The following is an 18,699-nucleotide window of genomic DNA, read 5'->3' on the forward strand; positions in this document are numbered from 1 at the left end:
TTTCAGTTTAAAACTTGTTTCCTTTTGTCTTGCTTTCAACAAAGGTGGGAAATCACTTTATCATTGCCTTTTTATCAATATAGCCATTTTCATATCCACTTTTTGTATTTTACTAGAGTCAGATGGAAATGTAATATAATTCTTTTCTTAGTCTGAATTCATAAAACAACACATATTTCCAATTCTATCCCTATTTACCAAATTTTCAGATATATAGTAGATGATTTTCATTGAAGAAAAGTGTCATTCACTAGGAAGCACTTTGAGTCATATTTATTCCAAAATCTTTTAAAGAAAAAATGTGTATATGCAGCAAAGCCCTGAGGATATGAGTGTGAACAAACAAACAAAGGCTTATACAGGGGGAAAAACAACACAGGGTAGGAAATTAGAAAGCTTGGAGGAGGTTGGGGAAGAGTGCAGGAGATTGGAACAAGGCTGTGGTCAGGAGATAGAAAAGTCAATAAGGCCCGGAGCTGGAAGTAAAGGGATGTTTTGTTTGTGGGAATGTGTGGAGTCTTCACATGGGTTTGTCAAGCATGAGAGAATGGCTGAAAGAATTCATACATTTTAAGATTCCTTCCATCCTCATGCAGACATTTCATCATTTTTCATTCATTTTAATTGTGTTCTTGTGTCCTTTTAGGTCTCTCTCTCACAATTTTGTACAGTCTTTCCTCCCTTTGTAAAAATATTGAGTTTTTTTTTCCCAATCTGCTCCTTTTTCGGTGTCTCACTGCCCCAGTGTGGTCACAGCAAGCATGCTCCTCGTGCATATGGACTTAAACCACCCACTAAAACCTCCCAAAGATGCTCTTCTGCCTTTTGGTGAGAGCCACGTCAGATATTGCTACCATTCTACTATAAAAGGTGGAAAGATTGTCTTATTTGTTTTTAAATGGTCTATTTAAGAAAGAGGAGTTCCTGCCATAACCAGCCAATGAGACAGGGCATGGGGCAGGATTTGGGTGTATTTTTCCATGTGGAGAACTCTCAGGAATGATGAATGGAGTATTCGTTTTCATATTCACTCTAGGAACCAAACAGACTTTTCTGGGCTATTTTAAAGTATTTCTTAATGGGAATTGTTTTAGACAAAAATAAGTGTATAAGCTGAATGTCTTTCTTCATTGTAGCAGCTCTTTCATTGTCTTATTTTGATAAGCGAAGCTGAATATTCCCGTTTTTCTAACCTACTCTTTCTGTTGCTACACGCTTTTGCCTATTTTCTTTTCTTCTCTTCCTCGCTTCTGATAGATGACTGACATGCTAAAGAAGGTAATAAACATTTCATTTTATAATAAGCCCATCCCTATTTATTTACAGTCTAGAATTAGCAGCTTTCTCTTCGTCTCTACCTTTAAAAGCTTTTAAGTCGTAGTCCATGTGCTTAGCTTCTTCTAAATATACTTCATGGAATCATAAAGTCTCAAAAACTGGGAAAGGATCTCAAAGACAATCAGGTCTGACCCCCACCTGGCAGAGTCCTACCCTCCTCTTGGAGACCCCAGTGAGAGAGAGCCCACCACCTCCCCAGGCAGACCATTCCGCCGGGCGATACTCTGAGGAGTCGCAAGGAGTGTTGGGCTGTTTTTGTGATACTAACCTAAATGTGTCTCCTTTGCAACTATCTCCCCATCGCTCCTGGTTTTTTCCTCTCATAGCCAAAGGAACAATTTCGGCTAATTAGCAGACTAACTGTCCTCTACATGACATTTCTTGATGACTGTTGTTTTCCCGGGGCTTCTCTTCTCCAGGCTCCACGCCCCCAGTAACTAATTCTGAAAAGACAGGGGCTCACAGGCATCCCTCCATCCGGCCATCCTCCCTAATTTAATGCCTTTAAAGGACGGTGCTGGGGACGGAGGGTGATGTTTGGGATGGAGATTCTAGACAGGGCACAGTGGAATTATCATCTCCCTGGTTCTCTTTTCATGCAGCCCAAGGTCACACAGACCATTCTACTGCCTCACAGTTAGAATTGAAACCCTAAGCTTCCATATCTATTCAGATGAACCATGGAGACACGCTGAGCCCCTCGTGTCCCTGCGAAGGAGACCTGTGAGCCCTGATGGCACGGCAACCAAATGCACGGATGATTTTGTCCCCTGTTGGGGAACGGGCTCCGGGGGTGGCGGGGGGAGTTCGGCGGTTCCCGGAGTCGGGAAGGCTCGCTCACTAGCTGGGGGACTCGGGCCGTCGCTCCACCCGTAGAAGCCTCAGCTCCCTCCTCCGTACGTGAGCTGTAGAAAGAAATGGCCAAACCCTCCAGTATCTGCCCCAAACCCACAAGGGCACGGAGTCACACAACTGAAAACTGACTGAACAGCATCAGGGAGCCACGGGTTAAAAATATGGCCAGAGAGCCCAGAATTGGTGGCTGGGGCCCTGGAGGGGGCGGCCAGCCCTCAGGGGATGCTCCTGGGGGCAGCCCTCAGCCCATCCTCACACCTGAGACAACAAGAAGGCTCCAGGTGGGTGGGGGAGCTGCAAGGGCCCATGCTCTCCCTCTGAGCCCCAGAACCAGCTCGGAATCTCCCTGCTTCTCCTCAGCTCTTTCTGGGGTTTTCTTGGAGGAGCTACCGGACTGGTTTGCCACTGATTTCTCCAGCCCATTTCACAGAGGAGGTGACTGAGGCAAGCAGGCTTAAGTGATGTGCCCACGGTCCCACAGCTAGTAAGTGTCTGAGGCCACATTTGAACTCGGCTCCCCCCGACTCCAGGCCTGGAGCTCCATCCGCTGACCACATCCTTACTCCTGTGCTCAGGAAAAGGCCCAGAATCGGAGAGGGATGGCTCAGAACTGGGACTTTGCCCACCTGGTGAAGGGACTCCACAGCACAGGGAGGGAGGGCTGCAGGGAGGGGAGGAAAGCAGCCCTGGGGAGGGGAAGGGAATGGGATACTGTTTTCGGCTCTGTGAAAACCTGTCATGTGAAGGGGAATGAGATCCTTCTCCTTGGCCCAAGAGAACAAAGCCAAACCCGGGTGGAAATTACAGGAAGGCGGGTTTGAGTTGGCGTAAGGAAGTGGCTAACACTCGCAGCCCTCTGAAATTGGAGCGTCCAGCTCGGGAGGTGGGGACGTCCTCGTCAGGGGGAGCGCTCAGGCAGAAGCCGACACCGGGCTTTGGCCAAAGGGACCCTTACGAGGGGGGAGCTTGCACCAGGTGACCTCTCATCTCCTCGGAACTCCAGAAGGCTGATTCAGAGCTCCCTCTTTTTCTCACGCCCAGCCGAAGGCAGATGTCCCGCATTCCCCATTGGGAGGGAGAGCAGTCGGGCCAGTTAGGGCTTTTTTAAAGCCTGGAGAAATTTCCACCCCTGTCCTTCCATCATTCTCTCACACAATACAAGAATGAGGCTCACATTTGCACCGCGAATACCAATCCAGGGACTAAGAAACAGCAGTCTTCACTCACCAGTTAGTAAGCCGGACAAACTGAGGCGAAATGGTGACGTGAAACACGCCATAAACAGAAATCAGCCACCACACACACATATGTGCACACGCACATATATTATACACATATACTCTTATATATCACACAAATCCTTCTGTACAGCCTTATAATTATATTGCACATCCATAAACATATGTAACTTTTATAGGAATATTCTAATTTTGCTAACATACTTCCACAATGGAACAGGATGCGAGTGAATCTGTGAGCCTGACGAGCCTCGCTCTGTTCCCTGTTTAAAGTTGCCTTAAGGCCCCTCGCGCTGAGGGAATCCTTCTAACTCACTGCTGTGCATCTGTGGTCCTGGTTCTCTGGAGAGGATGAATCCCCGTGTGACTGATCTCCCCTACGTACGCGGGCACATCTGTAAGCTGAAATTCAAAGCTCCAGGATGGCCTTAGCGGCCCCAAAACGAAGGCAGTGAGAACGGAGTGAGGGGGACGCTGACACACACAGCCCGTGAGGCGATGGCTTTTGTCTGTTTACCTTAGCACATCCTCAGCTGATGTTTATGGGACTTTTAGTCATGTGTCTCCTATTAAAAAAGCGGACATCCTTCGGTTAACTAGCAGCTCTCCATTCAAAAACAGCCTGTGGGTGTTACTTAATGCACTAAGTGACTTGATATCTCTTTTAGTAAATATATAAATGCAGAAATTTGTAGTTCAGTAGAAGAGCTGGACAGCCCTGTGGGCATAATAAGTATATAAGGGTACATAAGGATTTGTATAATACAAATACGAGTGTGCGCGCCTGCTGACTTCTCCTTAGAGCGGGTTTCGTTTCATAACGCCTCGCTTTGTCAAGCTTACTAACTATTTGGCCACATGGCAAGTTATAAACAATCTACAGAAAAGTAACAAATAGCCGTCTCGGCGAGAAATCCTCGCACTGGTTAAATGTCTGTGGCTCTCATTGTGTTGGATGTTGCAGTTACAATATCTCCTCCGTCCGACTACCTGTTAATCCATGCTCCTTCTCAAGTTTGATTCCCAGGAAGATGAGAAATTGCTTCAAGCAGCAGAGAAGTTTCATGCTGAGTGTGCCCAGAAATTTCCAAAAAGGCAATGCCTGACCACCGTGACCGACTTAAGTGGAAAAACGGTTTTTATCACACGCTACCTCAGGCCTCTAAACCCACCGCAGGAGCTCCTCGATATGCACCCCAATAATCCGCAAGCGGCGGCGGTAAGTGTCTGATTCCTAAATAATGACCTGGTTCACCAGAAGAAGACATTCTAATTTCACTTGAAATGTCAACTGTTTTAAGACATGTGTTTGGAGGGACAGTCTTTAGCACCGGGAGGATTTCCTCCTTCGGGGATCATTCGCATAAGTTATTCCATGAATAACTTGACAGAAACCAAGGGAATCTGTAACGCTCTTTTTGTACTATTCCTATGGAGCTCGGGAACAGAACTTGGAAGCCACCTGATCCAAGTTTTGGGCCAGGACCGCACCCTCCTTCCTTCCATATTCCTGACGCACAGGGATCCAGATAATGCCAGCGCCTCCTCCCTTCCAGGCAGCTCAGAGCCAGCCTTTCACCCGAGTCTCCCCTCTGCATTCAAGCAAGGCAAGCGGGAAGTCCTGTCCCACCCCCAGACACCTTAGCAGTTTGTCCAAGCCTTACCTGTCCTGAAGGGTGGAAAGGGGGCCCATGTCCCCGCCCTGGGACAGACCTACCTGTGGGAACTTGGGAAAGGGCCTCATTGCTCTACGGTTCCTCCCTGGAGGGTTGGTGGGACGGACCAGGCTCCACCTTGTTTTGATTTTATGAATGTGTCCAACCTATAACTACTTTTGGGAGTGGACGGCCCGGGGCAGATGTAGCTACCTCCCTACTCCAAACAGTAACTTGTGGAGAGATGGTCCCAGACCCCGAGTCCCCCGGTCATCAAAGGGCCTGAACCAGACGAGTCTTTTTACATCGTGGCGTTCTTCTTTCTATTCCTGGGGCTGACAGAGCCAAACCCTCTCCCAGTCTAGTTTTAGGTAACATTTCCCCCAGAGACATCCCCACAGACTCCAGTACTCCCAAACCGGGGCTACGCAGTCACTTTTCCAACCAGAATGCCCTTAGGGGCCATGATTCAGCACAGTGACCCAAAGCTGGGCCCCCTTTCACTGAGACTTTGAAGCCAGAAAGACCCCTCACTTACTTAACACATCCACATGCGACCCTTTTCTTGCAGGAATGGGAACTTGCCGTGTGGGGCACTTGCTTGGCTGGTCATGAAGACTGCTATTAACATGCCCCCTGGTCCCATCTGGTTAATTAGCGTGACTTTTGAACTCAAGTGCTTTCAAAGCTTATTTCCAACTTCATCTTGTGCTAGGAGTCACTGCTTGAACCTGAAAATAACTTTGTAAGACCTTGACTCTGCCGCGTAACATGTCACCTGCCTGAATCACTCAGCTCTGCTCATTTATTTGATCAGGAAGCGAGAGGAGTCTCTAGAATCGTTCAATGAGCTTTAACACTGATTTATAGCAAAACTGTAGAACCGATAACTTAAACTATGGTCGATGATACCCAGAAAAAGAGCCACAATGGTTTTAGCAAGAGAATCATGCCAGAATCATTTCATTTTTGACATTGTCAGTCAGGATAATGCTATAAAGGAATTTTTCTAGAATTTAGCAAATCTAAAAGTCTGTTATCCTACCATTGTAGACAAGCTAGAGAGATGTAAGTTAGCGATGCAAAGGTTCGTTTGATTTGAAACTGAATGGCTGAATACGAAAAATAGTTATTAATGGTTCCCTACCAACCATGGAATGTCAGAGGAAGAAAGAGTTGGCCCAGTGCCATTTCCCATTTTTGTCAGTTACTTGGATAAATGCATAGTTAGGAGCCCTCGCCAATCTGCCCGTCACATAAAGCAAGGAAAGCTCGAAAACCTATAAAACGAATAAGTTGGTGAGTGAGCCAGATAATGCTTGGGTGTCCCTGGCAGTGCAGGAGGGCAGCCCTTTCTGCCGCCTCCCTTACAGGGAGCCCAGAGCCTGCCTTTCACCCCGAGTCTCCCCTCTGCATTCAAACAAGGCAAGCGGAAGTCCCGTCCCAACCACCAGACACCTTAGCTAGACTTTCAGAGTCTAAAGCGATCAGAAGCAATTTGTCCAAGCCTTACCTGGTCTGAAGAGTAGAAAGTCTCTGTTGATATTTCCCTGGCAAAGAAAGCCCAGAGAGAACATGGCAGTGTCCTGTAGGAGTCCGAGATGGATCAGAGTCCAGCAGGAGGAGGGACTGGGCACTCAGAGGTCTTGGGTTCGGGTCCTCTCTCTGACGTTTGTGACCGATAGGATCGTGAGCAAGTACTTTGACCTTGCCGGAGCTCAGTGACCGCTTCTTAATATAAGGGGACTGGAATGGACGGTCTCTGACCCACTTGATCCCATGATCCTAGGTTGCAAAGTGAGAGATTTAGGCTGGCTTGATGTTGAGAGTCAAAAACCTACCAAAAATAGAAGGGCACACCCAGGAGGAAGTGGGCTCCCCCATTGAATGCGAGAGAGGTCCAAACAGGTACAAATGGAGATCAGAAGGAGAAAGGGGGCAATCAAGAGGGCTTCCCGAAGTAGGGAGCACTTTTAAAGAGCAGGTTGGATTCAAGTATATCATGGCAGGCTTTGCCAGTGCTTTGCTGAAATCTAGCTATAGCATTTGAGAGTTTAACTCTCAAAGTCAGGCAGTATCTGAGTTTAAATTCTGCTACTGACTGACTAAAAGACCCCGGGTAAATCATTAAATCATCTAAGCCTGCCTCTTCGTCTGTAAAATGGGAATGAAATAACCTTAATGCCTCTCTCAGAGGCAATGTAGAGAACAGAAAGCTAGTCGGGGTCCAGAAAACTTGCATTCAAGTCCTCCCTTGAATAGAGAACATATCCCCATGGGCAAATCACCCAACTTCTCCGAGCTTCACAAGAAACTCCCAGAGATTTTAAATTGTAAAGGTTTCACTATGCATTGGTACATAAATTCCTTGCTGATGAAATCACAAGTCTGGTTCACGGAAAAAACCGTACCTAAGTATTTTTGCATGATCCTCGGAGGAGAGAAGCTATCTTTAAAAGTTTCACAATGCTTCCAGTACTTAAAACGTTGCAATGCCTAAAACTGCAATGCCAGAAAGTTTTGCGATGCTTCGGATATTTAAAATATTGCAATACTTAGAATTACAATACCAAAGGTTTGTGGTACTTCAAAGTGATCTGGCTTGGAAATATCGGGCATTATGGGTAGCATTTCTGTCCAGCTAGAAACACCATCCAAAAAGTAATTCCGTGAGACTGACCTCACCTGGTCTTGATGAAGGACCCGGAGATGACTATTTTCATTTCTAAGCACAAATCATAGAGGATTTTTGCCAGAATTTGATATCAAATTCACCAGCTGGGACTGGGCAGACTCTGCCCTTTCTCCTGCCTTTCTCTTGTTCTCCGCAATACCACAACAGTCCCAGAGGAATCAAAGCTGCCAATTCTTTCAGTATCCAAGAATGAAATCTGTCTGAGTCTGACAACCGAGTTAGATTGACTTGCCGTTTCATCAAGAAATCAGATGAAGGACTGATCCTAGACCAAAGTTGAGGTACACGTGGACTCTTTAGAATGAAAGCTCACCTGTCAGGACTCCGATGGTTAGCAGGCTCCGAGGCTCAAGTGGAAGGGGAATGGTTTATCTGGCATAGCGTTTGCAAACACAAAACAGTAGCATTTTTCTCATTCTGTAGGAGCTGGTGGCCAGGTACGTTGCCTTGATTCCTTTCCTGCCCGACAATGTTTCATTTACTGAGACCTGTGACTTATGGAGCACGTCAGATGTAAGTAAAGAGAATTTTTCATCCTTCCCCACATAGTTATTCTTTCAACCTTCACTGTTACCTAGACATCACAAAGATGACATAAAATGGTCATTAAGCGCAGAGCACTGAGAGGAATACTAAGAGCCAGCATGCATTTTGCACTTTAAGGCTTGCGAAGCATTTACAAGTATTGTCTTATTTGATCCTCACAACAATAACTCTGCAAGTAGGTGTGATTATCCCAATTTTACAGATGAGCAAACTGGGTGGACTTGCTCAGGCTCACCCAGCCAGTGGTGTCTGAGGCTCTTGGGTCTTCCTAGGTGTAACTGAGCACTGTGCCTTCCACTGTCCTGCAGCAGCACTGAGCCTAACTCAGCTCTGTCCATGGATAAAGGAACCTACAAAGCATCAAATAGCACATCTTTTTTCAGTTTTTCTCCAGTTTTCTAACCATTTGTCCTCCTTGCCTCCAACAAATTCATCCTTCTTTGAACTTAGAAATTATTAGAAAATTCTTCAATCTCTTGCTACCCACCAATCATTATTAGACTTCCTCGGGGTCTTGTACCCTTTCTTCCAGCTGACACTGATACTGGATCAACTCTTCCTTAGGTGTTCTTAAGAGTAAACCTCTTGAAAGCATCATCCCATCATCCTCAGATAGAATTTCTATCACTAATTCACTGCATTTAATGTACTTCCTTTAAAAGAAAATAAAACAAAGCCAAAGAAAACACTATCTCCCACAATCTCCTACGATGCGGATCATCTTAATTCACAGTTCCTTGTGGGGCACAAACCAGAGTCCAAGAGTAAAGGTTTTTGAATGAATTAACTAAATGGATAGATAACATGTTTTGACATCTAGATCAGTAATTTTAGACATATGAGTTTTTTTTTTACCTAAAACATTTTCAAAACATGTATTTTCAAAGCATATTAAGCTTGGGTTTTGTCCATCTATTTGCAGTAATCCCATACACATTCTGCCCATCGGTACCGCCATCTATGTCTGTGGGGTATTCCGGGCACAACTTAAGGGACTTCTTTGTTGTGTGTTAAACTGGATGTTTTTCATTGAGGATTTTTACCTTATGGCATTTACACTAAAAAATGAATTTTAAAAAATAAGACTTGTTGAAAGTGAATAAGACTTTGCCCAAATGATTAAACTGCCAATCTATTTAGCAAAATATGTCTTCCTTTATTAGCAATTTCTTGAACTTCTGGCGGGAGATGAAGAAGAACATGCAGTGCTGTTGTGTAATTATTTTCTGTCCCTGGGGAAGAAGGCCTGGCTTATGATAGGCACTGCCATTCCTGAGGTAAGATCCAGTGGATTTTCCAAAATGACCGAGTTAAATGGCTCCTCAGAAGTCTTGCAGATGAACCATTCCTTTCATGAAATGTGTAACTCCTCGAAAATACCCCCAATACTAGTGCAAGTTGAAATTTGATTTAATGGATCTAATCATGGAAAGTTATCTTTTATAAAGGGGCAGAGTTACTCTTTAGAAAGTGGCAAAATGACTTGTGGTTGCACTAGGGATGGTAGGCTGTACCTTACTTAGCTGGAGAAGGAAATGACAAACCCTTCTATTATCAAGAAAACAAACCCTGAAGTCAGGAGGTCCTGAGTTCAGATTTGGCCTCAGACACTTAATACTTCCTAGCTGTGACTCTGGGCAAGTCACTTAACCACAATTGCCTCAGCAAAAAAAACAAAAAAGAAAAAGAAAAAAAAAAAGAAAACAACTTTACTTGGGATGCTTCAGGTGCCTGGGAACCGCCATGAATGTTATGGTTAAAGAAAAAGTTTCAGAGGGCTTAGTCATTACCGGTGGCTGCTTTCCCAGCTCACTTCGCCCATCCTTAGTGCCAGCACACCTTATGCAACTAGTATTTTAAAAAGAACACACACCTGGTCAAATAATTATCCTTAGGAAGTGAATGACGTAATAGCTTGGGAGCTGTTGATGGTCCTTAGCACAAGGATGCCCTATTCTGTCTAATTATTATCATCTTCAGTATCATTCAGTGTGCTTCCAGAGATGACAGAGAGTGCCCCAGGTTCTAAGAAGTGAATCTGTTTTATTGACATGATTTTTGCAGAAAAGTCGAGAGGTTTCCTCTTAAAGCAGAGTGAAGACTAATAGTTATGTAAGCCAGCCATTAGTAATGAGAGCGGCAGTCACGGAAAGGTAAATGCCATTTAGGCCTTGGAACCCAAATAGCGGACAAAACCATAAAATGTGTCTTCCTCTTCCAGACTGGTTAATGATAGGGTCAAGATTAAAAGGCAAAACAGGTTTATAAGCTTAGGAAGTTACTCACACTGAAGACAAAGAAGAGCTTGAGTTTTGTAGTTTTTCTACACTTTCTTCCTTCCCTTAATACCTCTTCAACTACCTTGTGTTTATCTGTTTTATATTTATTCCAGATAGATTTATATATGTACTTGTTTCCCTGGAAGAATGCAAATTTCCTTGGGGATCTGGAGTTTTTGCTCTTTCTGTTTGTTATTATCCTTAGGAATTGGCATAGTATCTGTGGCACAGAAAGTGCTTAATAAATGCATGTTTATTGATTGATAGGCAGGGTAAGGCAAGGAGATGGGGAGCTGTCAGCTCCAATGGCTTAATGACCATCTCTAGGAAGTTGACCTATAGATATTTAAAAATCTTCAGTCCTGGTCCTCCCCTGAGTTTCAGCCCCACACTACCAGTTACCTATTGCCCATTTCCAACTGGAATCCCCACCCCAAACCCTTTCAAACTTCCCTACTTCTGTCAAAGGGACTGCTGTTCTTCAAGGTGTTCAAGTTAAGAGCTTGAACATCACCCTCATCTATTCACTTTCATCCTACTTGCCGTTGCCCCATCCTGTGATTTCTATCTATCTCCACAGCATCACGGGGACCCTTTCTCCCAAACATCCACGACTTTGATTCCGGTTTTCATCAGCTCTCGTATTGATTGTTGTAACGCCCTCGTCAGTCTTTCTTCCCCCAATCTCTCCCTCTCACAGTCTATCCTCACACAGATATCAAAGGGATTTTTCCTGAAGCACAAATGTCTCCCTACTTAACCTCTAGTGGCTTCTACTTGGCTAGAATAACGTAGAAATTCCCCTTTTTGGTTTTTAAAACCCTTTACAATCTGACCCAAACCTTTTTTTCTCGTCTTTCTGTACATTCCTCTCCCTCCCATATTCTTCAATGCAACAAAATTGGCTTTCTTCCTCTTCCTCCCACATAACACTCATAGCTTTTGCATAGCAATCCCACGTGCCTGGAATCCGTTCCCTGCTCACCTCCCCTTCCTCATAGAATCCCTCTCCTCCTCCAAGACATAATTTAAGAACCGCTTTCTAGATGAAAATGTTCCCAATGCTTCTCAATTGTTAGTGCCTTCCTTCCCTGAATTCCTCTTTAACTATCTTGTTTATCTGTTTTATATTTATTCTGTATAGATTTATATATGTACTTGTTTCCCTGGAAGAATGTAAATTTCCTTGGGGATATGGAGTTTTTGTTATGTTGGTTTATATCCTTAGGAATTAACAAAGTACCTGTGTCCATAAAGTGCTTAATAAATGCATATTTATTGATTGATAGGAGGGATAAGTCAAGGGGAGAGATGGAAAAAAGGAGGTTATCATCAGGTACTCTAGCAATTCTCAAAATGTTTGGTCTGAGGACCGTTTAACGCATTTAAAAATGACTGAGGGCCTCCTAAAAGGGCTCTTGTTTCAGTGGGCTATACCTGTCTCCAACAAAGGAAACTGGGAGAGTAAGGTATTTAAGAAAGCATCAACAATTTACTGAAGGCCTCTGAATACAAAGGTAGGAATTGGGAAGGAGAGAAAGATAGCAAGTCAGGTACTAAATGATTAAGAGGCAGAGTGACTCAGAGGCCAAAAGAAAAGTGCTATTATAATCTAGATTGGATAATTAAATTTTAATAGGAAAAATTTCAGAGGAAGAAAGATTACTGAGTTTGGGCAAAAAAAAGAATATTATTGTTATTAGAGAATAAAATGTATTCTGGAGCTTCAAAGATTTAGAGCTGGAGGGGACCATGGTGAACCATAAGAGGAGCCAACACTTATTTTTTACAGAAGGGATAAATGAGGTCCAGAGAGTTCAAGTGATTTTCCTGGTGATAACATAACACAAGGACTAATGGTGGAGCAAGACTTGAAACCAGGTGTCTTGATTTCAAATCCCAAACTTTTTCTACTACACCAGTAATATCAAAAACAAAGAAAAATTAATTCCTTTGGGCAATATACTGATTTAGAGGACCATAAATTAACATCAGCTTTGTTGTCTTGTATTTTTATGCACCTTATTAATCATTTCCCGATTATCTATTAATCTGGGTCGGTACCTATGTACCTGGTCTCTGCACTATGTCATACTGCTCTATGATCACTTCATTTTAAAGTGACTGGTTAGGGTATAAAGGGATGAGGTAGAGACTTGTGAGCATCTGTATCACCCATGCCAGCAATGGCTATCGAGCCTCCCCTCATGTCAAATAAGACTTCGTTAGCAACATGACACCTTGCTTCTCAAAAGTTGGCAACTTCTGATCCGAGCTTTATACATCTGTTCTAAGTTAGAAAGGATTTAGCGCTACTGTGTTCACAGATGCTAAAATTGGAAAAAAAAAAAATGCAGAGAAGAATCACATGGCCCTTGCTCAAATTTACAAAGAATTCCATACTTTTAAATCGCTCCTATTGGTTGTCAAACTTAGAATAACAAAAAAATCTGAAATTTAAGATTTGGAGGGAGAGGTTTCATATATAAAGTACGAGAGTGTACTAGGATGTTACAGGATGATCTCCTTTGAAAATCCTATTTCGTATTTAGAAAAGATATTCCTTAGTCTATGTGCTAATGTTTGGTATGGTTCGAAGACATACTAATGGGAAATCTTCTGTGGGAATAAAGTATTCATCCTGTGGGAAAGATGGGTATTTGAGGGCATTGTGGTAATAATATATAAAGCTATGGATATGGCTACTGATCATTTGAAGGAAGTCTTACTTTCCAGTGATGATTTTCTCCATAGTTAAGATTATAGTTTGATCTGCTTGTCCTATAGCATTAGAGCATTGCTGTTGCCTCTTTTAAGCCAAAATTAAGGATTAACAGCTGTTTAGTCTACACACACCTTTGCAGTATCTGAGCCTTTTCCCAACCAACAGCCCTTTGAAGAAGGTATAAGCTCTGGGAAGGTCCATCTTATTGTTCATCGGACCTGCGTTCTTCTGCTGTTGCAGGTGGAAATCAAATAATTGATTTTTTTTAATCACCCAGAGGTAAACCTTGTGCTGTGATGAGCTTCTCCACTTTTAGCTGGGTCAGTCCCTTATAAGATAAATCCAGTTTATCATGAAACCGTGCCCCCAACCTTTCACTCCTAGTAAAAGTTACCAAAACTTACCCAAACCTTCAAGCGTCAAGTCATCTCTCTCATAATGAAGTGATAGAGGTGAACTATATTGAAGATGTATAAGCGTTATAATTCACATTTTTTCATTTGAGGAAATAAGGAAAAGATTCAAATCCTATTCCTTTACCTCCTAAGCTCACAGTTATTTCAGTTACATCATAAAAATAAACAGGCCGTGTGGCTATTTTCCTGGGATAGAACTTGTCTTTAGGCAACTGGATTTATGGCTTTAATCAGCTTCAATCTAAAATTTCAAATGTATTTACAATGTAATTTTGAAAACATTAATTTATGATTTAAAGTAATTATCTAACAAAGTAAAACTCCTTCCAATGCCTAGAGTGAAGTCTAAGTTTAAAAATCATCTAGTTTTTAATAAGCATTTACTTTTCCTCCAGGGTCCAACTGCCTATGTGCTAACTTGGGAACGAAGCCAGTATTTAATATGGAATCCCTGTAGTGGATGCTTTTATGGACAGTTTGATACATTTTGTCCTTTAAAAAGTGTGGGCTGCTTAATAAGTTCTGACAATGTAAGTGTTCCCCATTTCCTTTTAAATAAAGATCACTGCTTACTTTTTTCCATTTAATATTTCAACAGCATCACACATTATTGGTTTATTTGTCGAATGTCTATTGTGTCTTTTCTAATAATCATAATGGCAAATTGACTTTAAAATGATAGTTTGTCTGGCCATAGGAACAAAATTATTCACCATCTTATTTAAATTCTTAAATTTACTTAATTTACTTAAATTACTTAAATTCACCATCCTTGATAAACACTTGCTAATTGATAGGTTGATCCTTGAATTAATCTTCTTTGTCAAAGTTGAAGAATTATTGAAAGTCACCAATAACAAAGTAGTGTCAACATAATTTGGGGAGAAAAACATGATGGTAATGCAAATCTGCTATCTGTTCAGTTGGGAACTACTCTTGTTCCTTTCTGTGATTTTGCAGTAAAGTTCTCAGAAGTTATAGGTCAGTTTTCAGTAATCTTAGTTATATACAGTATTGCTTCTCTTCTGGCAAAAGGAATACACAAGAATGAATTTTAATATTGTACATGTTCTAAGTAAATGCTATGGAGAGACAACCCCCCCCAAAAAAAAAGAGTGGTTAATAACTCTCTACTAACGTATTTCCATTGGTTCTTTAGATTTGGTTTAATATTCAACAGCATGATTCTCCAATGAGGATAAACTTTGATGTCACCAAACCCAAACTGTGGAAATCGTTTTTTTCAAGAAATCTTCCATACCCAGGACTCTCAAGTGTTCAGGTATTTATATTATCTTTGTTGTGTGGAGATTAAAATTAGCCAGTGTGTGAGAAAAATCTCTGAGGCAGAGCTCAGAGCTAAAGGCACTTTATTGAAGAGTCCGTGGTCCCTTCAAATGAAGTGGACTTCAGATCTTCCTCCTGCTAAGATGCTCCTGGTCCCCAGGACCCTGTTTTTATAGGGTTTGATGCCCAAATGTGCAAAGAAAAGGCATAATAAAATAGAGAATCTCATTAGTTGATACATCTTGCTCTTGATCCATAATCCAAAACTTATGGATCAGCTGGGGGACAAGGAGGGAGAAGAATAATAGGTTGGGGTAAAACATAGGGCATCTCCACAAACTAAGTGGTCATAAAAGATCCTAAGATCGCCACCTGCTTCTGTTGGACAAGAAGGAATGGTCCAGGGGTACAAAGATCAGTTGGGGGACTTTCTAAAGAATCAAAACATCCCACCCATTCCAGGTTTGAACACAGAATTAAAGCAAAATAGGATGGTGCTACCCTCATCAGCTTCTTGTGGTTTTGCAAGTGAGCCTCATAACTGTAAACTAGGCGTGAAGATTCATTCAAGTCTGAAGCCCATTATAAAGGCCTACCAAAAGAACCAATCTTATCTAATTATCCCTATGTAATTTATCTAAACATCAAACTGAATAATACTGATTGGAATAGGAGTCCAAATGAATTATTTCTCCCAGTTACCAATTAATAAATATGTGGAAACATTTGAAAGAGAGTACAGTATCATTTTAACAACTAGAATTTTTCAATTCTTATTTTTGTACAAATAGGAAAGAGATGTGTTCGAGATAATTATTTTATAATATTGAAGCTTTTGTAAATTCCTCATTTCCTTTTCAAATCAAATGTTTTCAAAACATTTCTTCTCAGCCTGGAGAATTAATTTACCAATGTACAGACAAAGCTGCTGCATCAGAACTACAAGACAGGTAAATTTTCTCTAATTCTGTCTCTGTATGTGTTTGTGCGTGTCTGTATGTGTATAAGAACCTAATTTTGTAACAAGTTATCCATTGAGCTATAGTTTAACTCAGTGAGGCAGAGGATTGAGTCATTTTTTCTCCATTTCTAGATGGAACTAGTACCTCCCACTCTGTATGCACACTCTACATCAATTAGTGTACGTGAACACAATTGTCCCAGATTGTACCTCTGTAGGTACGGGGTCTGTTTGCCCTTAGGACCGGCCCTAACCATGAAGTAAAAACTAAATTCTTTTCTTCTTAATCTTATTAAAAATGAATCACTACTCATTTCTTTGAGCCAGGAGCAGATACCAGGTGGTCATCATTCAGGCTCAGGGATGTGAAGATGTGTTGTGAATTTTGTTTTAGACTTTAAACTATGCAACACTTTATTCAATATTAGTTGTCTATCTTGTGTCCTAAAATATCCTGTTCTTTTCTTTGGCTCATAAGAAAATCAAGGTGACTGAAGATTAAAGGGACATTCCCCCTTCCCCCATTTGCCATTTTCAAAAATGGGGGGGAGAATATTTTAAGAATTACAGAAGTTACTAATCTCTCTATTGGCCTAGTTGGGCCCTCCAAGTTTGGCCCTGAAAAAATTACCGTTCTTTACATCACGAGGGATTAGACAAGATAATCTCCAAAGCCTTTTCCATACTGACAGTCGGGGACACCCATATTCAGGCTATGAGGTCTTATCCCTTAGCGTCCATAAACATCCCCCAATGACCAGAAGACGCCTGTTCTAATTCCTTAAGCCTTGGTCACCAATATCCGCCTGGGGCTGGGGGTCAGGAGAGGGGAGGTCTGCCCGCCACCTTTGCCACTTCCCACCTATTTGTCTGCAGTTCTTTGGGGCCGTTTCTTCTGTAATTGGAAGGTGCGGACAGAATGGCCCGCCTATGTCCTGACAGCGCTCAACCCTAGAAGCGTTCATTTAGTCAGAATCCCCCCTTGGGGACTGCAGAAGCCACTTCCTCCCTCCTGTACCCGAGTCCCAGATCTGCTCTGCAGCCTCCTCTCTCACAAGGCAGAGACACAAACAGAATTCCCCCGCCCAATGCTCCTAACGGTTCTGACAAAGAAACAGCGGCTTCGCAGAGACCCGGGACAGCGCAGCGACGCGGGCCCACAGATGAATGAGTTGTGACAGGGTAAAGAATGATGACGCTGGGGGACTGGGGGCGCCGGGAGAGCCGCCTAGACCCGCACAGTGAGAAAGGGAAAGCCAAAGGACCGCGGGTGCCAGGGCATTAACAAAATTCAGGTCACACGGGAGATGCGGAATCCTAGCCAATGAAGTTCAAATCCACCTCCCTTACAGCAAACTGCAGCGTGACGCCTCAGTGCCTCTGTTACACACTTGTGTTTGGTTTTTATGAGAAAATACTGGGGCTAAAAACCCCACGGGGCTAAGGAGGGGTGACTGCTAAGTGACAACTGTGTCCCTTGGAACAAAGTGTGCAACCCCTCTCCCCAAAGCCCCCAGTAGTAAGAATCTCCAGCTGAGAAAGCTTAACACCCCACTAAAAGCCCGGTGCCGGACGCGGTGCCGGAGGCGGTGCCGGACGCGGTGCCGGACGCGGTGCCGGGCGCGGTGCCGGACGCGGTGCCGGACGCGGTGCCGGACGCGGTGCCGGACGCGGTGCCGGCGGGCAGGACGCGGAGACATTTCCAGGAGCGGGAGCCGTCCGCCGGGAGAAAGCGAGTACGGTTCCTCGGTGGGGGTTTTCCCGGCAGACACCGAGGGATCAGGGTCCCAGCGCCCTTCCGGACTCTTCCCCGCTCCGGACTGTCTGGCTGAGAGAAAGCCAAAGCCCCCAGTTACAGGTCACCGAAGGATGATGGAAGCGTAGAGGAGGGATTCAGACCACCTGGGGGGTCAGGGACCCTGGGGGAGGAGCAGTGCTCCAGTAGAAAGACGGGCAATGGCACCGATGAGGCGGAGGGGCGCGGGCCTGGAGCCTGGGCTCTGAGCACGAGCGGCCGGAGAAGGCCCCGAGTCTGGGCCGCGACAAGAACCAGAAGAAGTCCAGATGCCTTTGTTCACCAAGCTGTGAGGAGGGGGCCAAGTGAAGGGCCCGGCCCACCCAGGACTCCATCCCAGGAACCTCCCCACAAGAAGCCAGGAGGGCCCAACCTGGGCTGCTGGGCTGGGAGGGAGAGAGGAAATCCCCGTGAGAAACTCCTGTGGACACAGCGAACCGAGAAAAAAATCACTCCGAGGTCCAGGAGCCCGAGCCCCCGAAAAATGGTGGCCAGCCCAACGGGGAAAGGGAAGTGGGAAAGCAGGGGTCCAAGCAATGAGAGAGGAAAAAGAAAGGATGGGGAAAAGTGAAGGGGAAGAAGAAGCAAAGCTGTCACTTTTGTAGGCGATCCGATGGTGCGCTGAAGGAACTCTGCTAAAGAAAACATTAACTGAGATAATCACACCTACACAATCTGCACTATACATACATATATGTGTGTGTGTGTGTAACCAACAAAGAACAATAAGAGAACTTGGAGAAATTCTATTTAAATAAGGGAAACGAGCATTTATTAAATACCTACTATGTGTGAGACATTGTGCTGAACGTTTTAAATGCAGAAAATAGAAACTACTTGGTGGAGAATCTTCCTACCAAAATAGCCACAAGATGAAAATACAATTGCAAATCACCATTTAGAAAGATT

General features: G+C 43.6%; 1 protein-coding gene across 5 annotated transcripts in view; it reads left to right on the forward strand.

Moving 5' to 3' along the window:
* Positions 1–18,699, forward strand: part of CC2D2A (coiled-coil and C2 domain containing 2A) — a 135,029-nt gene that overhangs the window by 97,242 nt on the left and 19,088 nt on the right. For 4 of the 5 annotated variants that reach the window (XM_051965533.1, XM_051965530.1, XM_051965531.1 and 1 more), the window contains 7 exons: positions 1,258–1,278; positions 4,447–4,650; positions 8,205–8,294; positions 9,491–9,604; positions 14,143–14,277; positions 14,907–15,029; positions 15,926–15,984. In XM_051965533.1, coding sequence (XP_051821493.1) covers positions 1,258–1,278; positions 4,447–4,650; positions 8,205–8,294; positions 9,491–9,604; positions 14,143–14,277; positions 14,907–15,029; positions 15,926–15,984 — 746 coding nt within the window. The remainder of the gene's footprint in view (positions 1–1,257; positions 1,279–4,446; positions 4,651–8,204; positions 8,295–9,490; positions 9,605–14,142; positions 14,278–14,906; positions 15,030–15,925; positions 15,985–18,699) is intronic. The other variant, XM_051965532.1, reaches the window with a different exon arrangement.

The sequence above is a fragment of the Antechinus flavipes genome, chromosome 6, assembly GCF_016432865.1.
Source record: "Antechinus flavipes isolate AdamAnt ecotype Samford, QLD, Australia chromosome 6, AdamAnt_v2, whole genome shotgun sequence".
Classification (NCBI taxonomy): Eukaryota; Metazoa; Chordata; class Mammalia; order Dasyuromorphia; family Dasyuridae; genus Antechinus; species Antechinus flavipes.